This window comes from Rhipicephalus microplus, chromosome 1 (genome assembly GCF_043290135.1).
Source record: "Rhipicephalus microplus isolate Deutch F79 chromosome 1, USDA_Rmic, whole genome shotgun sequence".
In the NCBI taxonomy this organism is placed as follows: Eukaryota; Metazoa; Arthropoda; class Arachnida; order Ixodida; family Ixodidae; genus Rhipicephalus; species Rhipicephalus microplus.
In genome coordinates this window covers 31,626,528-31,638,712 of record NC_134700.1, presented here as the reverse complement: position 1 = coordinate 31,638,712, position 12,185 = coordinate 31,626,528, and the positions used below count along the sequence as shown (strand labels likewise).

Genomic DNA, 12,185 nt, shown 5'->3' with positions numbered 1-12,185 from the left:
ACCAATCCAGGGCCACATTGCAGCCAATCAAATGCCGTTATTACACCGCTGTTTCCTGCACGACGAATATTGGCTACTGATTGGCTTGCCATCATGTAACCATTATTAGTAGGGAATTTTTCTTACCGGAAGATTTAAACAATATGCCTCGATGACCCACTCTTGTAGCTTTGCAGCCCTGTATACTTGGGGCAACAGAAAATTGAATGCTGAGAACTGAAAGCAGTTACTCGATCTATTTCATCTTTTATACCTCATTCCCTTTGCTAACACTAGAAGTGTAGTTTATTTTTTTACCAATTTATCTTTTGCAATAGCGAGTGCTTTATTTGGTACTGGTATTTGGTACAGCAGATCGAAAAAAGTCGTTAGGAAGTAAATGTTGAAAGCGTATGTCCCCCACTTGCAATCCCCACATATGTCCCCCACATGGTAATCGAGAATATTCATAGTTTAGAGGATTTTTTTGTAACTAAAACATGGTGATGGTGCTTCCGAATCAGCATAAGCTAGCCGAACAGTGCACCACCGAGAGTCTGCAGACTATTTATTCTTTGTTTTTTTTATTTATTTGGTACAACAAAAAATGTATACATTGAAAAATATATATACACAACTAAAAAAGGCCCGCTCTACTGCAGGTCACGTTGCGTTGGGGGCACAGTGACAGTGGTGTTGTCAAGGCCCTGGCTGCTGTGGCTGGGCAGGAAGCCAGCTGCCGCGAGCAGCCGATAATCTGCACTCTGAGAGTGGGGATCATCGGGCTGCTCCACAACAAATGCTTCTCTGAAGCGCCGCTTCCTGCCCCCACAGCGATCACCAGACCCTGGCAGCCACCTCTTAATAAAGTTGAGGGCCTCCGCCTGGTCGCACCCTGCTTTTTGGCAGATGACATCTGCATACAAGAACAGAAATACCATAGTACACATGAAGCACTGCAGTACACAGAATACACAAGGGTACACACACATAAAACAATGAACAAGTCTAACCTGTCACTAATCTACAGAGCCTCAGGTTCACAAAGGCCCTTTTCCCTTTTCTGCCATGAAGGCTGTACAGCACTTGCACGTCATGTGCCAATACAGCCTTCATGGCATTCACACCAATTTCTCGAAGGCCACGTCCCCCAATCTGCAGGAGGTGCTTGCGCTGTAAAAAAATGCAAGAAGCATAGATGGGGTAAACGCAACGGCACATCGAAATGTTTTCATGATAAAAATCTGCAAGAAGAGGACACTGAAAACAACAACTTGAATTTTTGGGCATCACAACATTTCATTGTTTTTTTACGCTAACTTCAACTCACTTGACCTAAAATGATTTCCACATAAGCCCTCTCACACTCAGTGTGAGAACCTTTCAGAGTCCTTCACTGAATGCAGTTTCTCTGTTATGAAATCAAATACAACACTGTTATAACCCTTAATAAATATTGATTCTAGCTATGAAATAGTATATTTACTTTGTACAGTGCTCAAATTCCAATACACGTTTCTTCGAGGTTACAATGTCTTTGCCTGAATGTTGACCAGGAGTAGCTTCTACAGGTGAAAAACGATAAAATATGTGGAATTCAAAAAGAAGCTTGGACATGTTTTTAATCAATGCATTGTAAGCAGAGCACAACAAGATAAATGAACATGATCAAGGCGTACTAAGAGGCAACCTTAGAGCGACCAAATCTTGGTCATAGATGAAACTGATAGAAAAATAAAGGTCGCACTAGATGGTCGCACCATTTGCTGTTTATATTTTTCTGTGATAGCCAACAAAGAGGCCTGTCGCTATAGAAATCTCATCACAATAAACAAAGGTGCATTTTTCTTCACACTGCGAAATTGGGTGCATGTTAGATTTTTAAAAAAGTAAGAAATCGGCTAACACAAGGCAGGGTGAACTGTAGCTCAAAGTAGAGAGAGCCGCAGCGGACACGAAATAGGGTGATAAATAAACAAAATTGCTGAATGTCTGTTTTAAGCAGGCTATTGCTAGTCACTGCCCATCAAACACACGATGCCGCCTACATCGTCTGCTAGCTTAAGACAGTTCACTCGGACTTCACAGACTATAGTAAATACAGTCGAATCTCATTAATTCCAACACATTTAATTCGAACTGACGCTGTGGTCCTATCAAAGCTATACCGCGCTTCGAAAATGCTCTCAGCACCCCGCCCAATCCTGCGGTGGCACTTCAGACACCTCATCGCTGTGCTTGAAGAAGAAAATGAAGAAAAGGAAAGAAAAGACTGCGGTGGATTGTTTGCCAAATGCCAATCTGCGACATTCCTGTGCCCCGCTTCGGCTTTTTCCGTCCCTGCCACGTGAAGACCCTTCTCCTCTTAACACTGCGCATGAAGAGAAAGAGGGGAAAAAAAGCTGTCGCAGAGAGTTGGCTCTCTCATGCTGATCTGCAACGCGCCGGTGTCACGCTTCCCTGTTTTTCGTTCCTGCTATGTAGAGACTCTTCTCCCTTCAACACCGCGCATGAAGAGAGAAAAAAAAAAAAAAGCTGCCGCAGAGTGTTTCTCTCTCGAATGCCGATCTGCTTTTCTCCAGGTGGAGACGCTCCTCCATTCTCATCATGTGCTGGCCACGCTCCGGCTGCAGCGCAGATGGTAACAGTCGAAACACAGTTGTCTTCGAAGAGTGTCAGCACTGGACATTGCCGCGCGCAACTTCTTTTGCCAGGAGAATACTGAAGCCGAAGTACAAATGCTTTGCAAACTGCACGCAGAACTTGTTGACTCGTTGCAAGGCCAACGAGTACAGACATGTATTGACTACTTTAATTAATGACGGATGTCCTGTAATTTGTGAATAAAACTTCTCCATGCACATGCCTCACTGCATGGTGAGTCCTCCGCTCGTTTACCGTATTTACTCTATTCTACCGCGCCCTCGATTGTAACGCGCGCCCGATTTCCACGACAAAAAAAAAAAAGACATCGGTTGCAACGCGCACCCTTTTTTCTCGTTGGCCCGCTTGATCCCACCACTAGCGAAAACGACTCTTTTTGAGAGCGTCTTCCGTTTAAATATGAAGTACGGGGGAAGCTTATGCCTATCTGACGTGCAACAGAGCATTGCTGTCACTCTAGTTTTACCCTGGCCCGATGTCAGTACACAAACTTGCTTCGCCCCCTTCTCTTAGACGGTTGAGGTGCCAGGCATGTCGAAGTAAAGAGGCGTGTGATCGGCATTCCCGATTTGCCCAAGCAGGTAGCCGTTGTTGTGCCGCAAGTTTAGGAGGAACCTCTGAAGACTCTGAAGCTTTTCTTCGTACTCCTCCAGCAACTTCCGGCATATGCCCGTTCGCCTTCGGAGGGAAAAGCCTTTTTTCTTCATAAAGTTCGTTAGCTAGCACCTGCTCGCTTTAAAATGGCTCTGCATTAGCCCTTTTTCTAAGGCTAACTGCATAGCCTGCACTTGGAGCAGTTCTGTCGTCATGGGCCGCTGTGCCGCTCACTGCTTAATCACATACTCGCAGAGCAGCTCTTCAATTTGTGGAAACCGGCCCTGCTGTGGTCCACTGAAGCCTTGCGTGAATCTTTGCTGTCGACAATATTCTGCTTTTGTTTTCGCCAGTCCCGCACGCACGTTTCGGGAACTCCGAATGACCGCGATGCGACCCGATTTCTGTCCGTTCCGGCACACGCGACGACTTTTCTTTTAGAAGCAGCATTGTGGTGCACTCGAGTTTTTGGAGTCGGCCCTACCATGCCGTCGATGCTAATGTACTACAAGATGACGAACTCCTCAGCACACGTATGAAGTGCCGCACATGGGAAACACGTAGGCAGAAATGACCGACGCGCCATGCCGACGCACGTAGGGGGCGGCCATTTTGTAAGTGGCGATGCCAATAGAATGACCATATTCAGTTTTTTTTTTCGTACTCGATTCTAACGCACATGCGATTTATGAACTCTCTTAACCGAAAAAAAGGTGCGTGTTAGATTCAAGTAATTACGGTAACTTTCATTATTTTGAACTTCTTTTAATTTGAACAAACTTTCTGGCCTCTTTGAGTACGAATTATTCATATTCGACTGTAGTACAGTGGCTCATGAGATAACCTGACTAGTTTGTTTCCCGAAACACAGTATCTTAAAGCAGTACTAAATTTCTGCATGTTACATAGGCATATTAAAAATCAAGAAATATGCACCAAAGCCGCAGCCACAGCTTTACTCTGCACAGCTGCCTCTGCTGCCTCCACTTCTCCAATTGTACCAGCAGGCAGCCGGGGAAGGTCAGAGGGGCGCTGTGCTGGCTGGGCGTGCTGAGGCACGGACAAGAGCCGTACCTTGTGCTTCAGCTGTCGCACCTCCTGCAGAACCTCTCTTTGTTGCTGCCGGATGCCAAGTTGGATCCGCAGGATCCGTAGCAATAGAGCTGAAACATACAACAGTACATACCATATTTACTCGCACAATTTGCATCCTCACATAATTTGCTCACCAGTATAATTAGCCAGCCTGCTTTACTACAAGAAACTTTTTGCTCGCATACTTTGCCCTCCCCAACCAGCCCGAGCCACCTTGCCAGCACACACACAGACACATTTGACTTCATGATGCTCTGGTCAGGCACATCTCTTGTCGAGCAGGCGAGTGGAGTCTTACACAAAATGGACTGAGTGCAAGGTCCCTTCGTCCATGAACTTTTATGCTTTCCCTAGAATATCGAACTTGAAAACTGAAACCTGTTTATGTGTAGTCCGAAATGCCTAAAGGTTTGCCTCCTATCTTCCCACCTCTTCCACGGCAAGAATGTATTCCCGAGACACAGCACAGATGTTGAACGCGTGCAAGGACCTGTCACATCAACTAGATGAGGCAGATTTTCGCACTCATTTTTTTTTTCGGTTTCGCCATCTGGCCATTGCATTTTTTCCGTTCCTTGTGATAGGCTACAATAATTATATACGAGGCAGATTCCTGTTATAAAGCTTACCGAAGAAAACTGAAACCGTGCTACGGCTAAGCACATCAGCGTGGAGTTCTTCGACATGCAATATTCAGTATGGGAGCCAGCAGAAAAGTGCGTTGAATAAGACTTAGCATAGAAGCTTGGGTGTGTTGGTTAGATATCGGAGGGAACACAACGCAATAGAAGACTGGGACAAGGAATGGACACACACACACATGAAGGGCGACACACACAGCACTGTGTTGGCATCGCGCTTCCTTGTCTGCATCTTACTTTACGTTGGGTTCCCGACAATTATTGGAGAGTACTTATGTTCTCTGGTATAACCCTGTCGTGGGAACTGGTTTTTGTGAACACTGTTCGGAAGAACTCCAAGAAAATGGGGGCATTTGAACAGGCTTAGCAAACAAATGACAATACGCTTTGAGACAGCTGTGACAGCGCCTGCAACATATATTCCAAGTTGAGCTTTTAGGCCAGCGATTCCTACTAGCTTCACACATGACCGGATTGACAAAAAAAGTACACCTAATACGCGAGTATATACCGCATTTAACTCTGTAGCTTCGATGAACCAGGCAGATACACAAATTGATCCAAAACTCCATTGATTCTGTTGCAAAATTATTCAACAAACAAGTTGCGATGTTATCAATGTTACTATACGATTGTGGCACTTTACCATTGCAGCTTTCCAAGAGGCACACATAGTGCAGCGTTAGTTCACCACTCGCAGTTAATTGTATGCAGTAGGTTGCTCACAGCAACTGACTGCATGCAATGGTGAACATCTTGCATGCTTGCACCGCTGTTTCAGCATGCTGGCTGCTTCCCATACGGCTATCAATTGATGTTCACAAAATTGGGAAGATGAAGAAAGACTACACAGTGCCCTCTGGCCACCCTATACTCCAAACCTCCAGCCAACAAACAAACAAAAGAAACAGAAGTATGCAAATGAATATTATTCCTAATGCAGCTGGAATGGAGTGTAGTTTTCACCAATTCTGTGTGTTAAGTCAATATGGAGTGAGTTAACTCCATAAAGTAGCTTTTCTCATAACAGTGTTCACTCTATTGTAACACAAGAAGTGACTTCATAGCATCTAGAAGGAAAAATAGAATCTTCAGTATTTGATAGAAATGTGAGGCTCTACCTTAAAACAACAATAATCTGGAAAAAGAACTTATTACATTCGAAAAAAAAAGGTAGCACAGTTGATCCCTTTTACAAGAGACACTGATGTAACAGACAAACGGGGATAAGAGGCACCAGTGTGCAGGCTGACATTTGGCCCATCATGCATCAGGCACTCCGTAGATGCGCCTGTGCAGCCGAAAGCCCTACAGTCAAGCATGCTGAGCAAGACTGTTGACCACTGTACAATGACACATTGCCACGAAATTTCAAAACTTCATTTCACAGACTTCTGCAAAAGCTTCTTACAATCTTGCATAATTTTTGCACAAGCTTCTCTCATTCTTGCGTGATTTTCGTCAGAACATATAAGTGTTGGAAGTTGTATGTCCCCAAAAACTTGCACAATACAAATAGCATACATTAAAGTCTATCACTTAATACGTGCATAGTGTAACAATGAAAGGAAACTCACGCATGGCTTGCTCCGAGCCTTCCCCGTGCGGTGCCTCCTTGAGCCTTGGAGAGCACTGTACAACTAGAGCAAAGTAGCATCAATCTAGTGTTAATGGCAGGTTAACAAGACAACAAAACTAACCCCCATATTCATAAACGCTCCCCGACTCGACTTTCACCCTTCACTTGACAGAGTTGAGCACTGTGCCGCTGCTCGTTTGAAAGCGACGCTGCGCTACTCGAGAATCACAGCAGATTATTGCTGACATGCAGCAATTTTCTCTGCTTAGAGACGGCGCTCCCATCAGCCATCTCAAATGAAGGGGAAGCGTTGAGTGGAGGGACGTTCTAGAATAGGGGGTAAGATTGGTTGCAAGAACACTACAATAGACACACTTAATTTTTACACTTCATCTATATTGCACAGTTACACACATTCTGCATCCTTATAATGCAACATATACATACAGGCTTATAAAGTAAACACTGTGGGCTGCTCAAATAACACCTACACAAAAAGATTACCCAAAAGTGGCCATGCGCAAAGTACTTTTATTTGAAACTCACAAAACTTTTGCGGTGATGGAGAATAAATAAGACAGGTTACGCTTGGAGGCACATGAGACCTTCGCAGCTTTCATAAAGTACAAAAAACAATATGGTATGTGTGTGTGTATGTACGCATGAAGCTTCAGCCTTTACATACGGTTTCTTGAAAGAATCGACTATGAATTTTATGGCACCTGTGTCCTTCAGCGCAATTGAAAGCCTGCTGCTCAGTGTGTGCAATTGTGGAATAGTTACATGGAAAATAGCGTGAAACACCTAAAATCAAATTTTTCTAGCTAGGAAATATGCAGCTGTGAAATATGCAACAGTGGGAGGTGACCACAAGAGTGATTTGAGTGTAAGCGGCAGTATTCCGCATTCATGCACCCCGCCATTTTCAACTGTTGCCCAAAAGCAGCACCACTTCAGCGTGCTACTTTTTTTTTTTACATCATAAGCAGCACGGAACACAGCGAGGATGAAAACAACATATGCAATTAAATTTTGAGCACTATTTATGGTGCGCATGATTGATTGATTGATATGTGGGGTTTAACGTCCCAAAACCACTATATGATTATGATAGACGTCGTAGTGGAGGGCTCCGGAAATTTAGACCACCTGGGGTTCTTTAACGTGCACCTAAATCTGAGCGCACGGGCATACAACATTCCCGCCTCCATCGGAAATGCAGCCGGGATTCGAACCCGCGCCCTGCGTGTCAGCAGCCGAGTACCTTAGCCACTAGACCACCGCGGCGGGGATGGTGCGCATGAAAAAAAAAATAGGCCTTTGTACAACGGCGAATTCATAATTTGCCTTCACGGACCTTCTGTTAGGCTGCACCACATACAGATTTCTTGTGGCTTTCAAAAGAGATTTGAAAAAAAATAATAACCGTGTTTACTCTCGTCATGAGCGCACTCACTAAGTCACCCTCATTTCAGTCGCCAAAATTTTGAATTTTTGTTTCTTCCACATATTAAACACACACCTTACGTTCATCTGCTGAAGTCCCACGGGCTCCCTTCCCCCCCCTTGCCGCCTTCGCTCACTGCACCGTGCCATTTTATTTTTGTTTCTATTTGTTCACGGAACGTCCCCTGTCTTTTTTAATTATCTCTTGTAACATATGTGGCATTATCTCGTTCCCGAGGTGCCACAGGTGCTCTGCTATGTAGATGCACCATTAAACTAGTATTTTTGATCAACTGTGCATTTCTGATGTTTACCTTGCAAGTACGTAAAACTGGCATGCTTCTTGATCTACGATACACATGTGGCTTGTCTCACTTTGAAGGAAAAGTTAGCATACAATGGTGTAAATGCTTAGAATTCGAAATATTGAGGCAGCAGCACACCGGAGATGATCATATGGTAAAGAAACAAGTGCTGCCTTATTACTGGCAAGTTGTCACTTATATGTACAAATAAATTTTGCGAGCTAAAGAAAGTACAAAAGCACAGCGAGGCTATGATGTGGTTCAACCTGTGGATTCACTTCATTTATCACGCCATATCATGAAGCTTCCTTTGGTAAAACTGCTCAGATAAGAAAAAAAGTTTGCTGTCCAATACAGCAACTATACAAAGTGTGCACGTGCATCTCGCAGCAACTTTTCTTCACTTCCGAAATGCGCCACCAACATGCCCGGGCACCAACCGAATCTATCGCCTACAACTGCCATGTTGTCTCCTCGTGCTTGCACCCGTTTAGTTTTGCCTCACGATGCAAGTTTGAGAAATTATGAGCTGCTAGTGAGGCAAGTTGATTTAGTAGTCCACGCAGAGGGAGCAGAGCTTAGGGTGTTTCTTCGCTGAAAGTTATAACCTGAAATTGAGAACGCACATTCCGATTTTCCTAAAAGTACCAGCGTATTTGGCTGGTGCAGATTAACAAAAGCTACTTGAAGAAACTTTGCAATATTTGCATCTTCAGGTGCAACTTCATTACGGGTAAGTGCCATAGCCAAGTATTTACCTGCAAACAGATATAGCTTACCAAGATACTGTACATACAAACTTGTCCGCAGTTAAAATCATGATGGCGAGGAAGGCGGTTAAAATCGTGATGGCGATCGCGGAGATTTGGTATTGCATTGAAACAAACTATAAAGAATGGGAAACAATATTAGTTCACTTTGAAGTATAGCCGATCGGTTCAAGTTGGGCGTCAGGATTTTTTTTAATTAGTCAATTAATTCTATACACGGTCTCTATCATGTTCAGTGACTCCACTGTACATTAGCGTACAACAAAAGCAAAATACAAAGTGAAAAGTGTGTTAAAGCATACGCGAAAAATAAAGTGATGACTGGCATTACCACGGCACACACCACGCAAAGTCCCTATCTGCCTTGTATAATATTTTCCTCGACTATTTCCACAAATTTCAATCAAAGAGGCTCAAGCTCAACATCAGCACTGTTTAAAACACTTGGGGGGGGGGGGCATTGCTACTTTGGTGACGTAGGCCGTGACAGTATATTCATACTGTTATATCTCTTGTAAACTTGCCTAGCTCTGCACGACTAGTTTTCGATGGGAGCAGCTGCGCTTCGCACAACCACTCTTAAAATTGCGGCTCGAGAGATTTTGAGCTTTCACTTGTTTTTGGGCCAGGCAATTTGTAGTGAAAGCAAGATAATAGGCCCTCATAGGTTGTGGCGGGCAGCCGGTGTACGCCGTGGCTGGTATATGTGTCGCACATCTTGATTATCTGGTCTTGTATCGAGTGAACGAGCGAGGCCTTCCTAATCCAATGAGCTCGTTAAAGTAAGACAACAAAAAACCACAATGCTTCCACATCGTTCACAGCAACAGATGACGAGCCCCCAACAACCCGCACTGCAGCACGTGAACTGCCGTAGGTACCCAGGGAGTTACCCGGGCATGGCGGGAGAGGGCGACAACGGCAGAAGTGACATCACAAGAACACTATGTATAAAGGGGACATTTAAAGACTTTTTTCCCATTTTTAAACTTCGTGCACTGTTCTGTCACAATTTATAGCTCAGAATAGTTGTATTTTGAAAAGGGCACTAATTCGTAAGCCCAATGGTTCAAGGATGGGTGCATTTAGGGGGCCCATTCTACGTTTTACTTATGCCCTTCAAGAACTTGCTTACAGGGCCAAAGTCCTGTTTCAGAAAGAACACGCTAGTGCGTGGCCAGCAGTCCGTCAAGCATTAGTGCTGGTGAGATTTGGAAATGCAGCGCATGAGCATCCTCATCTGCTACTTCTCTGCTCATGCTCTCGGGACTTACTTGCGAGGCACGGTCCTTCGCACTTTTCGTTTTCACACTGTAAATCAACTGATACCAACTCTGCCTTCCATTATTTAATAAACCAATATTTCATGGTCACGAGGACGAGCTTAAAATGTTTGCTACATCAGACCTGAACAGCATTTTGAGTCATCGAAACTTGCTAGTTGCAGCGAGCATTATGCGAAAAATATGATGTGCTTTACGGTGACAACTTGCAAAACACTGCAGCAACGATTAAAATCATGCATTTTTTGTGCTCACAGGAAATCCCTGAAGCAGGAGGCACTGGGCTAGATAAATTGTGCAGCTAAAATACGGATGCGCTTTCCAATGCTGTCATGCGTACAGGCGGAGAAATGGCAGACAAAACTGGGCGCACCCCGATTCTATGCGCATGCGTTCCATTCACAAGCCTCGCTGCCAGTTAGCACCACATGGCTCACTGTCCATGAGCTCGCTTGTTTCCTGTAACAGTGGACCATACGGTACACCTATTTAAAAACGAGGATAGAATGTATATAATGCAGCATCTGATGAAGCCATGACGATGTGTTGCTGATGAAATCTGGAACTCTAGTTAGTACCCTTACTGTTAACCAGCCGACCGACTAGCAAAAAGATTTGCGACTGAAATGATGGCATCTACACCTGCCCTTAAAGGGACACTGAACAAAGTTTTTGCCGCCGAGATTTTCAGCCAAAGCAAAAGATTGGGCCATGAAATTCATAGACAATAATAATTTCAAGCAGAAACTACGAAAACATACTGAATTTAATGAGCCTTTTACAAAATGCCGCGTCTAGCTCTTAGACACGGCGTTTTCTAAAAGGTCGCGACATTTATTTTTCAAGTTTTTTTTTGTTATTCAAGACAAGTCTACGGTGCATTGTTCACAGAAAACAAAATTGCCTCGGTAAGATTTCTTTGCGAGCAGCTTACTAATTTTAAGGCAGGCGCGTTGATTCGTGAACTGAAGGATGCGAGTGATCGATCTTGCCTGCTAGTGGCTAGGCGACAAAGGCTTTACCTCATGTCCTGGTGTAGCTAAGTCACGCAAATGGAGCAGAAAATGTGCATTATCATTTATTTCACCTAAATATCACACATATGTGACTTATTGCCGGTGACAGGTGATCAGGATGAAGTCGACAAGTTGCAAATCTGAACAAGAACTCACTCGAATGAAAAACCAACCTATACTAACGTGCACGGTGAAGTCGAACACGTCGTCCGTCAATGTTGTCGCTGATGCCCGAAGGAAAAGAGAAGAGGACAAGCGACGGGGTCGTCTCTTTCTATAAAGTCGGCGGAACTGCCAGAACGGCCAACACAAAAGGCATCGGGTCGACATTCCTCCATCTGGGCATCAGTCGCTCCACCCGGGCATGCAGCTGCTACTGGTTCTACTACTATCCTCTTCCCCGTGCCTCTTCCCGACATTGCAGTGTTGCTGCCATACTCGCGAACCTTTTTAAATTAAAGCACGCAATCATGTATTATCGTGCGCCATACTAAACTTAAAAACAGTGCGCCGGTACGTGAGATCACGAAGCGCGGTCCACGCCATCACAAGAGCAATTAGAGAAATGAAACAAAGAAAACAAAAATGCATAAAATATTCTGTCTCAATACGATCCGCAATCCAGTTTCCTGCAGCGGCTTTTGGCTCTGTATGAACGGCCAAGCCAGTGCCAAGCCAAGCTTGCGTCCCTGATCAGCTGTTTGTTTCCATCGAGAATTCAACAGTGAACTGGCAATTTGTTCAGATGATATTGCTAAAGGGCTTGAAATTGAATATTTCTCTACGTACTACTGCTGTACTTTTCCTCTCTGT

The 12,185-nt window shown here is 44.3% G+C and overlaps 1 protein-coding gene across 1 annotated transcript; it reads right to left on the bottom strand.

Annotated features, from left to right (window-relative positions):
• Nucleotides 1-555: 555 nt before the first annotated feature.
• Nucleotides 556-11,967, bottom strand: LOC142814597 (uncharacterized). Its single transcript, XM_075893659.1, has 5 exons — nt 11,556-11,967; nt 6,551-6,613; nt 4,312-4,400; nt 993-1,152; nt 556-895 (listed from the first exon to the last, which is right to left on the bottom strand). Exons 2-5 carry the CDS (start codon nt 6,552-6,554, stop codon nt 633-635), a joined length of 516 nt encoding a protein of 171 aa, XP_075749774.1. The 5' UTR covers nt 6,555-6,613; nt 11,556-11,967; the 3' UTR covers nt 556-632.
• Nucleotides 11,968-12,185: the final 218 nt, after the last annotated feature.

What these genes read in the sequence shown, in the direction of transcription:
- LOC142814597 (XM_075893659.1), bottom strand. An exon ending in TGCGACAGCTGAAGCACAAG is followed by an intron (nt 1,153 to 4,311) that starts GTACGGCTCTTG and finishes ATTTTTTTACAG; the next exon opens with CGCAAGCACCTCCTGCAGAT. An exon ending in GCTCTGTAGATTAGTGACAG is followed by an intron (nt 896 to 992) that starts GTTAGACTTGTT and finishes TCTTGTATGCAG; the next exon opens with ATGTCATCTGCCAAAAAGCA.